The 17835-nt window shown below is 39.1% G+C and overlaps 1 protein-coding gene across 1 annotated transcript in view; it reads right to left on the minus strand.

Annotated features, from left to right (window-relative positions):
- Nucleotides 1-17835, minus strand: part of NEB (nebulin) — a 204039-nt gene that overhangs the window by 137593 nt on the left and 48611 nt on the right. Inside the window, exons 37-51 of the mRNA XM_072960953.1 lie at nucleotides 16266-16577; nucleotides 15091-15297; nucleotides 13214-13318; nucleotides 11542-11649; nucleotides 10162-10473; nucleotides 9381-9587; nucleotides 8812-8916; nucleotides 8545-8652; nucleotides 7602-7913; nucleotides 6232-6438; nucleotides 4274-4378; nucleotides 3161-3268; nucleotides 1361-1672; nucleotides 1052-1258; nucleotides 551-655 (exon numbers count right to left, since the gene is read on the minus strand). Coding sequence (XP_072817054.1) covers nucleotides 551-655; nucleotides 1052-1258; nucleotides 1361-1672; nucleotides 3161-3268; nucleotides 4274-4378; nucleotides 6232-6438; nucleotides 7602-7913; nucleotides 8545-8652; nucleotides 8812-8916; nucleotides 9381-9587; nucleotides 10162-10473; nucleotides 11542-11649; nucleotides 13214-13318; nucleotides 15091-15297; nucleotides 16266-16577 — 2820 coding nt within the window. The remainder of the gene's footprint in view (nucleotides 1-550; nucleotides 656-1051; nucleotides 1259-1360; nucleotides 1673-3160; nucleotides 3269-4273; nucleotides 4379-6231; nucleotides 6439-7601; nucleotides 7914-8544; nucleotides 8653-8811; nucleotides 8917-9380; nucleotides 9588-10161; nucleotides 10474-11541; nucleotides 11650-13213; nucleotides 13319-15090; nucleotides 15298-16265; nucleotides 16578-17835) is intronic.

Consider the following 17835-nt stretch of genomic DNA (forward strand, 5'->3'; position numbering starts at 1 on the left):
AAATGAGTTAACCTTTCTGAATCAAATTCATTAAATGGATGCATGTGCGTTAAAACGAAATAATAATAAAACTAGCTGAAAGGTCATCCAGTGCTTAGTATGTGGCAGGCACTGTGCTGAGAGCCTTGCATGGATTTTCTCATTTGGTTCTCACAGCAATTCAATGTCATAGGTACTTTTCTGGTCCCAGTTTTAGGGATGAGGACATGAAGGTTTAGACCCAGTGCTACACAACTCATAAACGGCAAAACCAAAGCTCATACCAGGTCTGCCTGGCGCAATTTTTTCTTTCCACAACTATTTATTGATTTTCTGTTCTGTGCCAAGCACAATGAGTACCGAGATACACAAAACAGACACAGTGCCTACCTCCATGGAGTACAGAATTGCTGCCAAAGAGCTTGCTCTTAGCCACCGTATTTTCCAGCATCCCTAAGCTAACCAGTTTGAGCCATTCATTTCCATTGCTTCAGCATTTACATCAATTATATACCACCATATCATTTAATATGTTTAATTAGTTTCAAGCCAAATTTTTATGTAGTTTTACCTGACTGTACTGTGCTTGATTTTGCTTGGCTTGTAAAATATCTGGTGTATCTGGCATCACATGAATCTTGGTTTTATCTTTGTTCCAATCAATAGTGTATAAGTGCTAGGGAGTTAAAAAAAAAACAGACATTTAAAATTTGAATAACTTTTTAGGACCAACAGGAAAGAAAAAATATAATAGTATTTGAATGCACTCAGTTTGAATTAGATTATATTAATTTACTAACTAAAGTATAAAATTAAGAAAAGACATCAAAAATAAATTCAGATTTTAAAAAATAATTTAAAAGAACAAATAATTTCTAATTAGAAGAGAGATAAAAGAAGGGAGGTAAAAATAAGAGGTAGGCAGCAGAAGACAATGGTGTAGGGGTGTGCTCTGGTACTATCTGCTACTGCAGAGAAGTGATGGGCCCAAATTAAATTTCCCAAACAAAAACCAGAGGCTGCTAGCCCTGCCTCCCTGAGAGCTGTATGGAAGCACAATTGTTCTGTGTACCTTGTTCATGGTATGAGCATTCTGCTTAGCAAGAACCATGTCCATGGAGTCGATCAGCTTCTGAAATGGGAAGTTGCTAGGGTGCTGGCGGTATTTCTGGTCACTGGCATATTCAGTTGCTTTCCTGGCCTTCTCCACTTCTAGAGAACCAGCTGGACTCCAGCCAAGCCCTTTGTACCATTCATTGTAGTCCTGCTTATATTCGTTCTATGAAGAGAAGAAGCGAATTTTACTTTACCATATCAAAGACTGTGATCTCCCTTCTCATGCTAGGAATGCAACCATCACTCAGGAAGAAAAGAGCCTTACTTCACTCTGTATGTGATTCATATTCTTGGACAGCTGGATGTTCATGGCATCTGGAAGAAGGATGTATCTGTGGATCAGGTGCTTGTAGTTGGTGTTCGTGACGTTGGCTTGGGCATCCCTGGCAGCCGTGACACTGAGCATGTCAGCAGGGGTGTGGTAGCTGGTCTTGGTCTTCTCATAGTTCTTCTTGTACTCCCGATCAGACTGCATCTTAGCCACTTGCATGGAATGGACTAACTTGGGATCATCCTCAAGACTACGGAAACCAACCATTTTTCCCCTCTCCTTTTCATAACTGTGTTTGTATTTATACTGTAAAGAAAATTTGAATATTTATTCAGAGCAACTCCTTTGACTAGAAATCATTCTAGTGTTAATATTCTGTATCTCATAAAAAGTGATGTTTGTATAGAATTCTGCTGTTCACAAAACACATTTTTCACATTTATTTGTGTAACTTGTTATTCACAACTACACCTTGTGAGGTTGACAGCAAAGTTACTGTTACTGCTCCCATTTTATAGATGAGTATGCTGAGACCCAGAGGGGTGAGTGACTTGCTAAGGTCACTAAGGATTAGAATCCAGATCTTGATGATCTACCACACTGACTTCTACACACATGCAGTGTTAAAGAGATCTCCAGTAAATGATAAGAGTACAGCAAACAAGAGAAAAAAGCAGAATGTTCTAAGCAGTTTAATGCTGCCCTAAGAAGTCATTCAGCCAGTCTTGATGAAAATAAGCTCAGTTACGAAATATGCAGTGTAATCTGAGGGTTGCTTTATATTTGTGGAGCTCCTTTTAAGACTCCCCATACTGGTAGAATGGGGAAGAGCTTTGACTATTTATCACCAACATCTGTCTATAGTGGGGAGATCCTGATACACGGACAGCTTCTTATTCTGCCTGCCTCTTGTGCGTTTGGGTGTGCAAGTTAGGGGCTGGAAGATGGGAGAGCTATGTAACTCTAGCATAACAGAGGGAGAAGAATGTGGAGTTCTCAGGACAATGTAGGAGTGGGATAGGGATGGCTAGGTAGGAAAGATGAAGAGCAGAAATGGAAGAGGAAAGACTAAGTATGATGGAGGGGGGCAGCTAAGGAAAGAGGGCTCTGAATGTGCTCTTCCCATCACCCCCAAATCATTAAATGCTCACTGTGAGTGATTTCTCGTGGAAACAACCAAAGGAAAGAATTGAGTTTCATATAGGTGATGTGTTACAGCAGTAGTATGTCGCTACAGCAGCTCTCTGGGAGGAAAAGCCCTAATGGACAGTGTTTGCCAATTTCTGTGGTGTCAATACTCCCATTATGGCTGATGTCAAGCTACCAACAGTTTAACGATTGGTTTGCAAAATTCCTGATTAATAATCAGCAATCATGAGCACAAAAGATTGGCAATCCCAGCACACTCTCTCTGCAAGACACCCTGTTAGGAAGAGAGCCTGACAGGCAGGAGGCAAGAACAACCCAAGTCTTCATTAAGAAAACTTAGTGAAGGGCTTTGGACTTCTGCAGGCCAGAGCCTTGGTGATGGAGTTCAAAGTAAATTCACCCAGATCTCATGAGTCACGGAACTGACATCGAGGTGATCATAATGTATTTGGCATTCTGCTTCTTCAGAAATACCAGAGAAAACACAAGAAAGAGGCTAAGAAGCATTCACAGAACAGAACGGGGCTATTGTTAGCAGGTATGCTTTTTTCCCCTATCTTAACCACTTGGTGTTTCTAGATCTCAGCCCTTATTATTTTGGTAGATTAGAAGCCCCCAGCCAGGTGACTGCATCCCTGCACTTACGTCGCTTGCAATATCTCTTGAGGCCTTGGCAGCTTTGATAGGAATTGCGTCAGTTCTGAGATCATAGCCTTTCTTTTTAGCCTCTTCCAAAGAAAGTTTGTAGAGTTTCTGTAAAGAGAGGCAAAGGAAATCATTTTCTTCTAAATAGGAAAGCCTGGAATTATTTTAAAAGAGTCAACAGGTACTGCAGCATCTTTTTTTTAATCTTGCAGGAGAACGCTTCATGGGTGGTTCAAGGGCTGGATGTTCTCACATGTAACATAACGGTGTTTGAAAACAAAATATATCACAAATTAGAACATCTTCAAGAAACAACCAGAAAAAGTAAAAGGTACTGGTCTCTATTAGGTTTTAAGTATGGTTTTTTAAAAATGGGAAAGCCCAGTAGATTCTTATTGATGCATTTTGTCAAATAAGAGTCAAGAGAAGACTACAAAATAGCCATATTCTTACATCAAAAGACTTCGCTGTTTTGTAATTGACACTTTTATTTATATCATTGTGTGGATTCTGCAATCCAAAAGGAAGTCCGCAACCTCAAATCTCTGTGTAATTGAAACGAACAAAAGAAAAAAGAAACTGGTAGGATTTGAGGGTTTCCTAGCAACTATGATTAGGATGAGAAAGGAAGTGAAATAAAACACCTATGCATTTTCTAACAGAAAGTGTTTCACATTCTAATGGGGATTGCCCTAAATTCTTCAAAATGTTCATCTTCCCTTTCCATTTAACTTTTCCTGAGACTCCCTGTGTAGAGCCATCTCAAAAGCTCGGTGGAGGGACTAAGAAAGTCAATCCTGGGAGTCTCTCTTCCTTTTTCTCTGCTTCTGGCCCCTCAGCCCTTCTTTTTAAATCTGTTAGTTTGATAAGAAATACCTGCCCCGGAATAAAATCCCCACTGTCCTTCAAATTCCTAACTGCTGGGCCCGAGGCCCATAATAGATCTACTCCTACTCTTAGCAAAGCAAGGTTAGAAAGAAAGATTCTCCTTTGTGGATTCCCACTCTTATGTTCAAAACATTCATTCTCATAATTGAGACACATTATTTAATTTATTTTCACTGGGTCAACTAGGTGGAAAAGAAAGATGGCAGTGGAAGGAATTATACTTACATCACTCATATTAATTGCATTTGCCTTTGCCAGAGTAATCTGGGGGATATCAGGCATGATGTGAACTTTGGTCTTGTCAGCCTCCCATGCTTGTTTGTAGAGGTGCTGGAAAGTTAAAAAAAAAATACTAGAAGTTAGTATTTAAAATCTTAAAAGGAAGTCACTTAGTACATATATATCAATGTATATAAATTTCAATATTTTATGTATCTTTATTAACTAGCTTTCACTTTTAAAAAATTTAAAGGAAAAAGTGGTCATTCAAACAAGACAGGAGAGTCTGTAAGATGGAATGCAAAATGTCCTGTTCTCCTATTTTAAAGTCCACAGAGAGTCCTTTTTTTAAATATAAATGAGGTCATATAATATATAATGTTTGATTATATTGTTACCTAATATTATAGGTTAGACATCTTTTAACTTCCTTAAAATAATTTACTTCATTCATTTAAAGAGCTGTAATATTCCATGAAGAAGTGTAACCCAATTGATTTTAACAGTTCTCCATCGATAGACATTTGTTGTTTCCAGTTTCTTTCTACTATAAGCAATGGTACCATCATCTATGTGGTGGGCCTAGAGATGCGCCACCCAGACACCCATTCAAAGAAGGACTTGGACTTGTTGCCCCAACTATTGGCAGACAGCCTCCAAACTGTCACCTGCTCCCTTACTCAAGAGCACACTCTTCCCTGCTGGTCATCCAGGGACTCATCAAAGTTGGGGTACAAAGGCCTGGCCATTCTGCCCACTGCAGGACACTTCTGGCAGGCCATACACGCGCAACAACCCTCTGTGGCATTGGCTGAGGCTTCGTAGTACCAGTATCACAGTTGCCCCCTCCTGCCTGTCCTCCCTCCCAAAGGTTCTGATCCCTGAAAAATGCCCTGTACTCCAAATGCTAGCTGATCATCTCCTTTTGGAGATCCTAACCTGTGAAAAATATTACTGTGTATATGTATGTACGTATATCTTCACACACACACACACACACACACACACACACACATAAGGATTTCTGAAGCATATTGGGCATCTGCATTTTTAATTTTAACAAATATTGACAAAAATTGTTGATTAGAAGTTTACATTAACTTCCTTGCCAATACCATAGATAGCACAAATTTTTTAATCTCTGTCAGTCTTATAGTTGAAAAATGCTGTCTCTTTTAGCCAGGTTTGATTAAAAAATGAAAACAAAACGTCTGGAGTCTTCTTCTAGACCAGGGGTCAGGGGCTCGGAAAGCTGCTATAGCTGCATAACCTAGGAGTTTTCATTTATTCCATCAGAAGAGCAAGGAAGCAGTGGTGGGCTGCAATGCCCAGCTGTTATCAGTCCTACAATTTACTGATTCAGCATCATGAACTTCTACCTAAATTCACCTTAGAGAAAGGGGACTCATTTTCAAAATTTGCATTAAAAGAAAGAGCCCATATTTATTTTGTTATGTCTATTGGGTAAGGTGGTTCATTGAACATTTGAAGGGGGACACTTATTAGGACTAATTTCTATCTTTTTTAAACTACAAGACCCTTTTTCAAGGTAGAGGAAACATTAATTATGAAGCCCTAAAACTGTTATCAAAACCTGTAGACTAGGGAAAGGGGGTGGGAAGGAATAAATTTAGGAGTTTGAGATTTGCAAATGTTAGCCACTGTATTAAAAAATAGATTGAAAAAACAAAAAACAAAACAAAAACAAATAACAAAAAAAAGCAAGTCTCTTCTGTATAGAACAGGGAATATCAATATCTAATAATAGCCTTTAATGAAAAAGAATATGAAAATGAATATATGTATGTATAAGCATGACTGGGACATTGTGCTGTATGTACATCAGAAATTGACACACTGTAACTGACTGTACTTCATTAAAAAAATTTTTTTAAAAAACCTGTAGACCAAGTGTAAGCTATGCCTGGCTTCTTCCTGAAACACTACATTATTGAAAGACTTACTTCATTCATAATTTTTGCATTATTCTTGGCCAAAACCATGTTCATTGAGTCCATCAAGGTGGAATACTTCAAAGTGTCTGGGTGCTGGCGGTACTTCTTTTCACTGAGAATCTCCGTGGCTTTCTTGTTTTTCTCAGCCTCCAGGGAGCCCAGAGGGAGCCATCCAATGCCCTTCATGAAGTCAGCGTAGTCAGCTTTGTACTCATTCTGTGAAAGAGGAAACGTTTGGGGGTGAGAAGAAACCAAATCTTCTAAGAACCATGAGCAGGTATTTAATACTCCACAAGTTCCACTTCAGGAACTCTTCAACCAACAGTATATTCACCTTTAACTACTTTCATCCCTAAACTTGATCTTTTTCACATTTCATTGCACGAGAAATTTAAAATAAGCAGTAATACCTTTGTGATTCATCTGTTTCACTCAACGCCTTCATAAATAAAAAGTACTAATACCAAATAGATCAATCTTCCATGTGACTGTTATTATATCAAGAAAGGTGACCATACTGGAATAACCTTCTTACAAAAATCCCCACACCCCCTTGGTTAACAGATGACTTAGGGGGACCTCATTTCTCTCTTTTGCTATAAGCCTTTGAGTACCAGCACTGTTACAACTTCCTTTAGGTACGCCAGAAACCTCACTGGTACTCTGTGTCAATTTTGATTTTTCCCCTCAATCCTGACATTTCCCTCTACAGTTGTAGCCTGGTTGCTTTCCCTTGGGCACTTATGTACCTCCCCAGCAATTAACAGCTCAGCTCTTACATTTCCAAAGAGAACTACAGGCTTGGCGTGGCCTATATTTCGTTCATAATTTCAATTCACTTCACCCAGCCACCAAATGGCCTGTATAGCTGAATTTTTGGCTTTTTACTCCCTGTACCTTCCTCACATCCATTCTCATAGCTGACCTCAGCCATCACCTCCTCACTGCTTCATCAGTCAGTAAGATGGGCAATTAAAAAAATTGGAAATGAGAGCTGGTTGGGAGTGAGGGAAGTAGCTACCAATTTATCTGACTTTCTGCTTTACCTCCTACTCCTTAATGAAGAATTTATGCTCTGACTTTCTGCTTGATATATTTCCTTCAACACATTCTTTCTGAAACCAAATTTCATTTGCTATTGCTGAATCTATCATCCACCAATGCTCACCACAGTAACAGTAGATAGAACTGATCTACTTTTGTGTTAAAAATAAATAAATAAATGAATTCAACTTAAGGTAAAAAAAAAATGAAACACCTCATTGGGCAGTTACATATGAATTTCTGTCAGGATTTTCAAAATGTCATTACGCATGGTCATTCATGATTTGCTTATTATCCAGAGTAAACGCTCTGCAAGTGTTGCAGCTGTCACGTACATCGCTTTGAATATGCATCATGTTTTTGGCCAATTCAAGGCTCATGGCATCAGGAAGCATGTTGTAGGTGTGGATCACGTTCCTGTAGTTGGTGTTGGTGGCCACCTCCTGAGACTTCTTGGCTGCCACCACACTGAGCATGTCCACCGGAGTGTGGAAGGATGTCTTAGACTTCTCATATCCCTTCTTGTACTCCCGGTCTGACTGCATCTTGGCCACCTGCATGAAGTGCACCAACTTGGGGTCGTCCTCTAAGCTCCGGAAGCCAATCTGTTTCCCTTTGGCTTGTTCATAGGCTTGCTTGTATTTGTACTGTGGATGGAAAAGAAGCATGGTAATGAGGATAGTGAAGGAAAGAGAACCAAACATAATTCACTAGATGCCATTAGCTTTGTCACAGCTACTTTAACTTTGGAAAGGGAGGAGTTGGGTGGGGAGGGAGCGGGGGACAGGGAGCAAAATCTTTAACCTCAAATTGCTTGCCAGGCTTGAGTCCATGGGGGAAAAAATGATCTCAGGGCTAATCAAAGAGATGTGTAAGTAAGTTGCTTTAGGGCGATTTAGAGAGCAGCCTTTTCCCATTCAGCTGAGTAACCAGCAGACAGGGCTGTTTCTTATGGTGCATCTTTACATTCAGGAAAGAGCTTGGTAACGGCTCTTCTGGGAAAATGTGTAGATCCCTATGCTTGCTTAGAGTTCCATAAACAACTTAAGCACTCTACAAGCAACATATTTTAACAAGACCTTGTCATTTATCTTATTAAATAATGAACAAATGATCAGAGAGGCCCTGGTTTGGGTGAAGGGGAATGTTTTGTGTTACAGGGGATGAGGGACCCACCAACCCTGGATAGAGCTGACTGCAGCTTCCTGGGTACACACAAGCTTGGCTCATTTGCCCTTTTTTCGTTTAGACTAAACAAGGCCCAGTGGAAGCACTTACATCACTGGCGATGTCTCTGGAGGTCTTTGCAGCCTTTATTGGGATGGCATCAGGCCTCAGGTCATAGCCTTTCTTCTTTTCTTCTTCCCAGCCAGCTTTGTACAGTTTCTAAATAATGAAACAGAAACACACCAGCATCTTGTTATTCGGGTTAGAATGTAGATCCCAATTTTGAAGTGGTTGGCATGGGAAAGACAGATGTTCCACAAACAGTAGTTCCCTTCAACGTCCTCCCCCTACTTTTGTGGTTGTTGATAATTTACTTACATCACTCATGGTGATTTGGTTTACTCTCGAGAGTAAAATGTCTGGAGTGTCAGGCATCACGTGAATTGTAGTCTTGTCTTTGTTCCACTTTTCAGTGTAGAGCCTCTACAACAAGAAAGGCGGGCACGTGATTGTTCAGCAGGACAAATACGTAGTGTGCTAACAAGAGGAAGAAAATCATGTCTCCACGGTAGAAGAGGTTAAATATGATATTGGAAAGTGGATGAGATAGCAAGAAGATGGGCTGATGAGACTAGACACACAATTTTAAAAACCATCAAACAAGGAGCCCTCTTTCACTTAATGCCATTTGCCCCAACCTCGCACTATGTGGAGTTTTGTGGTTCTGTCACACACTCAGCGTGGTGTTGACAGACAGCCTGGGGCTGGTATAAGTGAGAGCTCTCTAGACACGACGAAGGTTATAGACTCTGCCCTCTCCCACTGTCACCACAGCCACAGTCATCAGAAAGACAACAATACTGACAAAGGTCATGGTGGCCCTGCTAAGTTCAACAGCCTGAGCACTGCAAGGGTTCTCAGGCTGAAGCCGGCAGGGAACTTCTTACCTTATTCATAATCAGTTTGTTACTTTTGTTAAGTGCTTGTTCCATTGTGTCCATGGCATATGTGAACTTCAGCTTCTCTGGGTGCTGGCGGTACTTCTTCTCACTAAGAATCTCTCCTGCTTTCCTTGCCTTCTCCACCTCCAGCGACTCGATCGGAATCCAGCCGATCCCTTTCATCCAGTTGGTGAAGTCGGATTTGTACAGTTTCTTTACAATGAAAAAGGAAATTTTCATTTCAGAAAGAGTCAGGGTTTCTCTGGCCAGATGATTTGCTCATTTTCATAAAGAAAAATAAAAGGATGAGGAGACAGGAGGAATAACTTGCTTTTTATTCTCTACCATCTTTCAGAAAAAAATTAGTTATGAAAGTGATTGTATTCATGGTGCTTTTGAATAGGAAATCCTACTTAATAATTCCTTTAAAATTTTAACTTTTGGGGAAAAAATTTAACAGAATTTTGCACTGGAAGGGATACTGTATTGCACTCATTTGGACCTCTTAGTTTTTCACAGAATACATCAACATATTGAGTACAGTATCTAAAGTTTAACATATATATATATATAAAATAACCAAAGGAAAAAAATATATGTATAGGTATGAATGTATTTCAAACAAGTGAAATCCTAAAACTCCAAATTCTGGAAAGAATCCCTATTTATAGTGAGTCCAACCAGCTTTAGGATGGAGTAGGTGGAATTGCCGATTTCTAGTCCTCCCCTCCCACCACTAGAAATGGATAACTAATTCTATGCCAACAATCTGCTGACTGCTACATACATCGCTTTGAATCTGCATCGCGTTCCTGGAGTGCTCCACATTCAAGGCATCAGGCAGCAGGGTGTAGTGGTGGAAGGGTTGTCTATAGTTGGTGTTGGTGGCAACCTCCTGAGATTTCTTGGCTGCAGTCACACTGAGCATGTCCAAGGGTGTGTGATATCTGGTCTTGCTGGCTTCATAGCCCTTTTTGTACTCACGATCTGACTGTATTTTGGCTACATTCATGTAGTGAACCAGTTTAGGATCATCCTGAAGGCTGAGAAATCCAATTTGCTTGCCTTTGGCTTTCTCATAGGCCTCCTTATATTTGAACTATGTGAAAAAGAAGAGCAGACAGAAGTTTGATGAGGTAAGTTATAGGAAATACTAAAGTGTTGAACTGAATTTCTATCACATATTAAGCAATAGCCAAATTCAGTCTAAATCTTGGTAACATCTAGTGTTTTTTTGTATTTTTAAATAAATGAGCAAAATATTTCCAATGGATGGTCTTGAGATCTGCTCTGGGGATAAGAATGGAATAAACTGTAGTTTATATCTTGATTATTCCTAAGTAGATTCTTCGAATTTGTTCAAAAGTTCTTGAAAAGTTTATAAAGGATTTGGTGTATCTATATTATCCGTTTCCATTATTAATTTGCATTTCCTTATAAAGTATTAGCATAACCCTGAGTAAACTTCAGCAAAGCCATTATAAAAATTAGTTTATTGAGGGAGGAGAGTGTACCTTGAGTGGTAGAACATGTGCTTAGCATGCACAAGGTCCTGGGTTCAATACCCAGTACCTCCTCTAAAAATAAATAAGTAAATCTAATTACCTCCCCCCTAAACAAAAAAAAATTAATGTATTCAACTCTGAATAAGGTATTATATCAATTCATATAGAAAATATAACTTAATTTGTAAAAGTAATTCATTATTTAAGTAAATAAGTAAGCAGGTAAGTGACTAAAATACTGTCAGTTAATTCATAATTCTTTCTGGTTTTCCATAGTCACCAGATTCTTTTTCTTTGTGGAAATTATATTATTAAAAAATTATATTCTTATAAAATACTGGGAGACTTTTTTGATTTTAGTACAGTAAGGCTTTTTTTCTTGATGAAATCCAAATGAAAAGTAGTTTTTAATTTCATAATAATACTAATGAGAATTCCAAGTATTTCACAGTTTAAAAAAAAGAATTCTTTCTCAAAACTGTATTGAGTTTTTAAATATTTTTAAGTGAAGCCATGTAAAAAAAATTATTGGTACATAACATATTAGGAAATATTTTTATATTATAATCTTATTTCCTTCCTAACATAGCTCATATAACCTCAACATCATGTAAAGGTTTTTAAAATATAAAGAGGGTTTACTATTTTCAAATTAGACTTACATCACTAGCAATATTCCTTGAACTTTTTGCAGCAACAATTGGAATGGCATCTGGTCTCAAATTATAGCCCTTAGTGAGAGTTTTCTTCCAGTCTGCTTTATAATGAGCCTTGGAAAAAAGGAAAGATTATTTTATTATTAGACATAATTAAAAGAGGAATAAAATAGGATGCAAAAATCTTTATTATAAAATATGTCATAATATATCCCTTTCTACTAAAAGAATTCAGAGTTAGCATTCTTAGATTATCTTTTTGGAATCTATTAGATTCTTTTTTTAAAAAAATCAGTAAACTATATATACAGTATTGATCTCAACTGCTTTAAAAGTGAATATGTTTGCATAAAAAAGCAATGGAAAGGTAATGCGTTGAATGTGGAATAACATAAGATTTTAATTTTTTCATAATTTTCTGTATTTTCCAACTTTTCTATAATAAGCATGTAATGCTTTTATGTTCTTGTATTTTTTGTAATGAAGCATTTTAAACTTACAGAAAGATATGGATACTAAAATTTTAAATTCAGATATGGTACCACCCAGCTTTAATTAATCTTAATGTTTAAATATTACTTATAAAAGAAGGGAAAAGTTTTAAATAAACCAAAAGAATAGAAGTAAGTACTAAAAGAAAATGTTTATCTAGAGATAAAAGAGAGCCTAAAATGTTTGGAAGAATGACTAAGTCATCTTTTAGAAAATAAACAATTTTATCCAGGTTTGATTACATGTTTAAATTAGAATTTCCAAATTTGCTTTAAAAGCAAAAGGAAATAATTCATAAGAGTAAATTTAAACATTGCCACCAGTTACATATCTAGACTATCTGAGAGAGATGCTAGTCGCATACAAAAACAGTTTCTGAAGAAAACTACTGCAAACTTTCTTAGAAGCTTAGAATTTTAACAAGTAACTGAAACAAAAGTTATAGAAATAGCAATACTTACCCTTACTACAGCCTATGCCCTCCTGTGTTTTTTAGTCTTGTCTATCCCATTTTGTTTCACTTTTTAAAAAATGGAATACAACCTACTAGATTGATTTATAACCCACTAACAAGTCATAGCCTGCAGTTGAGAAAAGTATGCATTAAGCAAAATGTATGGTAGCCTCCAGTCTCATATTCTATGATAAGGATCCAATTTGGAGACTGTTGGTTTGCAAACTGGCTCCCTGTATGTGGAGGGCAAGGAGAGAATGAAGAAAGAGGCAGAGCACTCCCAACTGATAGGTGGCAGGTTTAATAAACAAAGGAACTTACATACGAGGCTTGTCTTGGGCAGTCACAAGACAAGTAGATATCCACACCTGCCCACCAGAACCTTACAAGTTTATTTAGGCCTTAGCTGAGTTCAGTAACATATACCTTCCAGATGGTTTCAACAACACATTGCTCTCTCAAGGCTGCGTCCTTGAAAATGGCTCTCACTGAGGGAACAGTGGGCAGAACATACATTCCAAGGACAGAGGAGTGGGTGAGGAGCCTGAGTTTCCCGGGTCCAGCTCCAGAGTCACCCAGCAGCCACATCCTCTCAATGACCTCCTTCCAGCAAGACTCAAAGGGTCCACACTGTTTGCTCCCCCTAAAATTCCCCAGTGCTAGAGTTACCTAGAACTGGAAAGGAGAAGCCCATGTAACCAATACTAGACTGCCACCAGGCCAAATACTCACATCACTTATGTTGAAGGCATTGACCCTGGCTTGAATAAACTGAGGCACGTCGGGGTCCATCGTGTACTTGTGCTTCACTTTCTCTCCTTCCACCTTGTAGTTCAACTGAAAATAAAGGAGGCGGCATGCAAATCGCATGAGCTTACATAATGAAAGCTTTATCAAGCACACATTTCTTTAAAAAGGATGGCTATTGTTTGTGCTTTTACACTTACAAGGCAAACACCTACACGATCACACAAAGGGAGTGTTAGTTGACATAGCCATTCACTCATTCCACCCATATTTACTGGGCAGCACTGGGGGCCAATAGGCAGGGTGGTAGGTTTTGTCTTTGAAGTGATAAAAAGGCAGACTCATCCTCTTGGAGCTTATAGTCCAATAGAGGAGACAGAATAAACCTGTAAACTGTAAGACAGAGCTAGAACTGGTGATGTGTTGTAAATTAAATCACCTTAGGGGGTCAGCAAAGGCTTTCCAAAAGGGTACACTTATGCCCAAACTTGAAGAAAGGAGAGAGGTCAGGGTAGAAGAAGAGCATTCAAGGTCCTGGGCATGGGAAGCACATGGCCAGCTTGAAGGACTGAAGGCAGCCCAGTCAAGGGCTGGAATGAGCTGAGGGGGTCCCGGGGGGGATTAGACAGGAGGGGAAAGTTAGGCCACAGAGCTGAGGGCCCTGTCAACCAAGTTAACAAGTTGAGATTTTATTTTAAGTTTAAGAAGAAGTTACTAGGGGGTTTTAAGTATAAGAGAGACATGATTTATGTTTTAAGATAGTCTTTTTGGTTGTCGTGTGTGACCCTAGGCAGGAAGTCCAGATAACAGATTACTGTAGTTGTCCACGTGAGAGATATGAAAGCCGGAGCTGGGGTTGGTGGCAGCTGAATGACAGAGAAGTGCTCCAACAGGATGGCTGTGAGATTGGGAGGCTAACTCATGGGATGTATTGCACGTGAGGGTTCACACAGGGAGGTGTTAGTGGTGACTCCCCCCTTTCGGGCTTGAGTAGCCAGGAAATAACCAGGTAGACACTGATGGCATTTACTGGGAAGAGGAAGACTTAGTATTGTGAGTGTAGGGTTTTCCTAACTGGAAAAATACAAGAAGTGACACCTCAGTCAGTGCAAAAGAAATTAGAAGATTTTACACCATTTAGTACCACTAGAATAGAATTAATCTTGAAATATTTGTGGTAATGTCAGACTGGTCTGAGAAATGAAATCCACAGATAATCCCCAGATCTGAGCCAAAGAATGCATTCTCCACTTTTGAATATGTGGGGCTAGAAACCCAGAAAAGTCTTCTCTTCTTTGCTTTTTATTTACCACTCTCTTTCTGGTGGAGGGATCTTAACAGAACTCTGAAATTACCAAGTGAGGTGAAGAACTGAGCATTGTAATACCTAATTGGGCTCAGAAAGGTGATTCTGAAAGTAAACTGCTTAACTCCTCCTCAGAGGTCTCTCTCAGAATATTGGGCTATTTATTTTGCAAGGGGATTAGGATACTATGCCGTCTCTTCATGTAGCTAAGTAGAAATCCTGCAACTCAGAGCAATAAATACCTTGGCCTGCAGTTCAAAGTCACAGATGACAATAGTAATTTTATTTCATGTGTATAATGTAGGGATCTGCGTATGAATAACACAGATTTTCTACATCTGGAAAATAAAGCAAACTTGGAACATCTTCCTTCTCCCCTCCCTGTTCTCCTTAAGTTCCAAGTTGCTTCAAAAGTAAAACCTTTTGAATATACCTCTGAAAGCAGTTGATTTGCTAACATAGATGCACTCTCATGAACCAAATTAAGAAGGATGGGGGAGTGGCTGGGTCATGGGAGCTACTCATGGACAAAACCTTTTAAAGGGAAACCACTTACATCACTTAGCTGCTTTGTGTTGTGCTGAGCCAAAACCATGCCCATGGAATCGGGCACACTTGTGAACTTGATGGTGTCCGGGTGCTGTCGGTACTTTCTCTCATTTAGTGCACTGCCTGCTTTCTTGGCCTTCTCAACCTCCAGAGATCCGAGGGGGATCCAGCCAATGCCCTTGAAGAAGTTGTTGTACTCGTCTTTATATACATTCTGTAAAAGAGTAATCTCACTTGAGGAGATATCCAAGAGCATACTCAAGGGATGTGTCTGAAATCTGTAATTCTATCCAGAGGGAATGAGGAGCATGCCTGTGTCTGTACCAGAGCTTCTGGCTATATCTGTCACCAAGATTCTTACCCAGAATTTGATCATAAGAGAAAGCTGTTTTGTTGTGAGAGTGCATTATACATTCTAGGACAGAATCTAGGCCACATATTCCCATAGGTACTGCTGAAAAATAAATGTATCTCTTTTGACAATAAATTGGGCTTTCCTTTTGATTTCACTGGAAACTCTATAACCTTTGAATTTCACCTATGCTGTCCACCTAGGCTGTTCCATCTCAGTTGGAGAGAGATATTTTCATTGAGCAACAATAAATGAACACCATTTCTTCCCTTTAACAAGGATGATTCTTACAAAAATCTGGCTTCTGCAGCAGGAAATGCCCTGAATATTAAACACCCTCCCCATGCAGCTCTCCATGAGTCATGCTGCAATCACAATGCCTTCCTGTTTCATTTTAGATGACTCATTACTTAGATTTACATGCATGAGTGTGAACTTCAGTTAAAAAAAAAAGAAATTTACTTAGTTCAGAAAGAATAGAGAATGCTCCTATTTCACATTATACATATCACAGTTGAAGCAGACCTACCAGAAGCAACCATTTCCTCTTGTTGAGAACCAAGGTGGCTTATGTACTTAGTGGAATATGGCTTTATCTCTGATCCATAAGTTAATAAAGACCGTATCAATGACTACAATAGGAGCACAGAAAGCCCGTAAAACACAGCTTGTCTACCAAGACTTTGTTGGTCTTTCAGTGATGATTGTTTATTTTAAAGTACATTTTTAAAAAAAAAATCTTATTGTATTGTGAAGTCTGCTAAAATAGGAAGAAATGATCACCCCTTTGGTACCAACATCTCTGGCTCCATTATGTTATATATACTCACTTCACTCTGAATTTGATTCATGTTCCTGGCATGCTCAAGACTCAGGGCATCAGGTAGGTATGTGTAATGATGTATCGGCTGCTTGTAGTTAACATTGGTGGCAACATCCTGGGCCATCTTCGCAGCTGTAATGCTAACCATGTCCCTGGGAGTATGGTAGCTGGTTTTGGTGTTTTCATAGTTCTTCTTGTATTCACGATCGGACTGCAACTTTGCCACATTCATATAGTGGACCAGCTTGGGATCATCCTGGAGGCTTCTAAAACCCACTTGCTTTCCCTTTGCCTTCTCATAAGCTTCCTTGTATTTATACTGCAGAGGCAGAATTAAGTTAGCAAAGTCCTAAGCATTGGGAACATTAGGTGAAGCAACTCTATTCATACACAAAAGCATTCAGAATATTGTGACTTACTGAAAGATTGTACAAGAAATGCAAACCACACCCCTGTCCCTCAACCCCAGGAAGTTTAGAGTGGAAGCATTTATTCCCAACACTGCCAGGTTACAAATTGGCATCATGATAAATTCAGGACCAGTGTTTTTTTTGCTATGAATCCTCTAGATTATTTGCAATTAGAACTTTAAAAGCCAACTGAATTTTCATACTTAGTATAAACATGACATATTTCAAAAAAAAGACCGACATCTCTTGATTTTCCAGGGATGTGAATTTTCCTAATCCAATATGTTATTTCACATCATAGAACACTAGAAATTATTGAGAAAACCGTTCATTTTCTGTTCTGCTTGGCCCAGTGATAAGTGCACAGCAGATGCAGGATAAACTCTAAAGACCTCTACATGCAAGACATTTATACTCGGATTTCCTTAGGGTAGGGGATGGAAAATATTACTGTTTGTTGCCTCAGCTTGACCTAATATGGCTAAGATAAAAACCCTCTTCTTTTCAAGTGGTGTCAACTTGGATGCTGTATGCGCAGGTAGCGGGGCTTGCATCGAACCCCAGCTCTCAGCAGCTGCTCTCCAAGATCACTGCTGAAGCACCTGCAGAAGAACTAAGGGAACTACATAGTAAGGGAAGGAACCACTGAGAGCTTTCCCCACCAGTAAAAACCTGACTGTAGAAGCTCTGCTCTCCAAGGTCTCTCACTGCTGAAATCAGCAATGGGGTGTGGACTGAACTATACAGTTGGTAACAGATCAGAACCTCCATTTTTATATAAGAGAATTCAAATCCACACAAATTCTGCAGACTCTCTGCTCCTGCCATTCAAGCACCAATTTATAAACAAGAGTTCAGCAGGCAGAGGAATCACAAAGTATTTCTAGGCATATTAGGAAAAGTTCCATGTAAGGGCAAAAAACAAACAAGCAAAAAGAAAATATCATATTTCAGGCTGTCACTTCCTCCTTAAACTAGAAATGTATTACATAGTGACGTACAAAGCTTTGAGGAACACATTTTCAGCACCATCCCTACATGGAAGACTGCAGAATTCTTATACTCATATCTTCCACATGGTCTGTACACATAGGTGGTTTTTCCCTTCTCTTTTCTCAAACCAAGGTTGTAGCCCTTGGAATAGTGTGTGATGTTGAAATTTACAGG

This window comes from Vicugna pacos, chromosome 5 (assembly GCF_048564905.1).
Source record: "Vicugna pacos chromosome 5, VicPac4, whole genome shotgun sequence".
NCBI lineage: Eukaryota > Metazoa > Chordata > Mammalia > Artiodactyla > Camelidae > Vicugna > Vicugna pacos.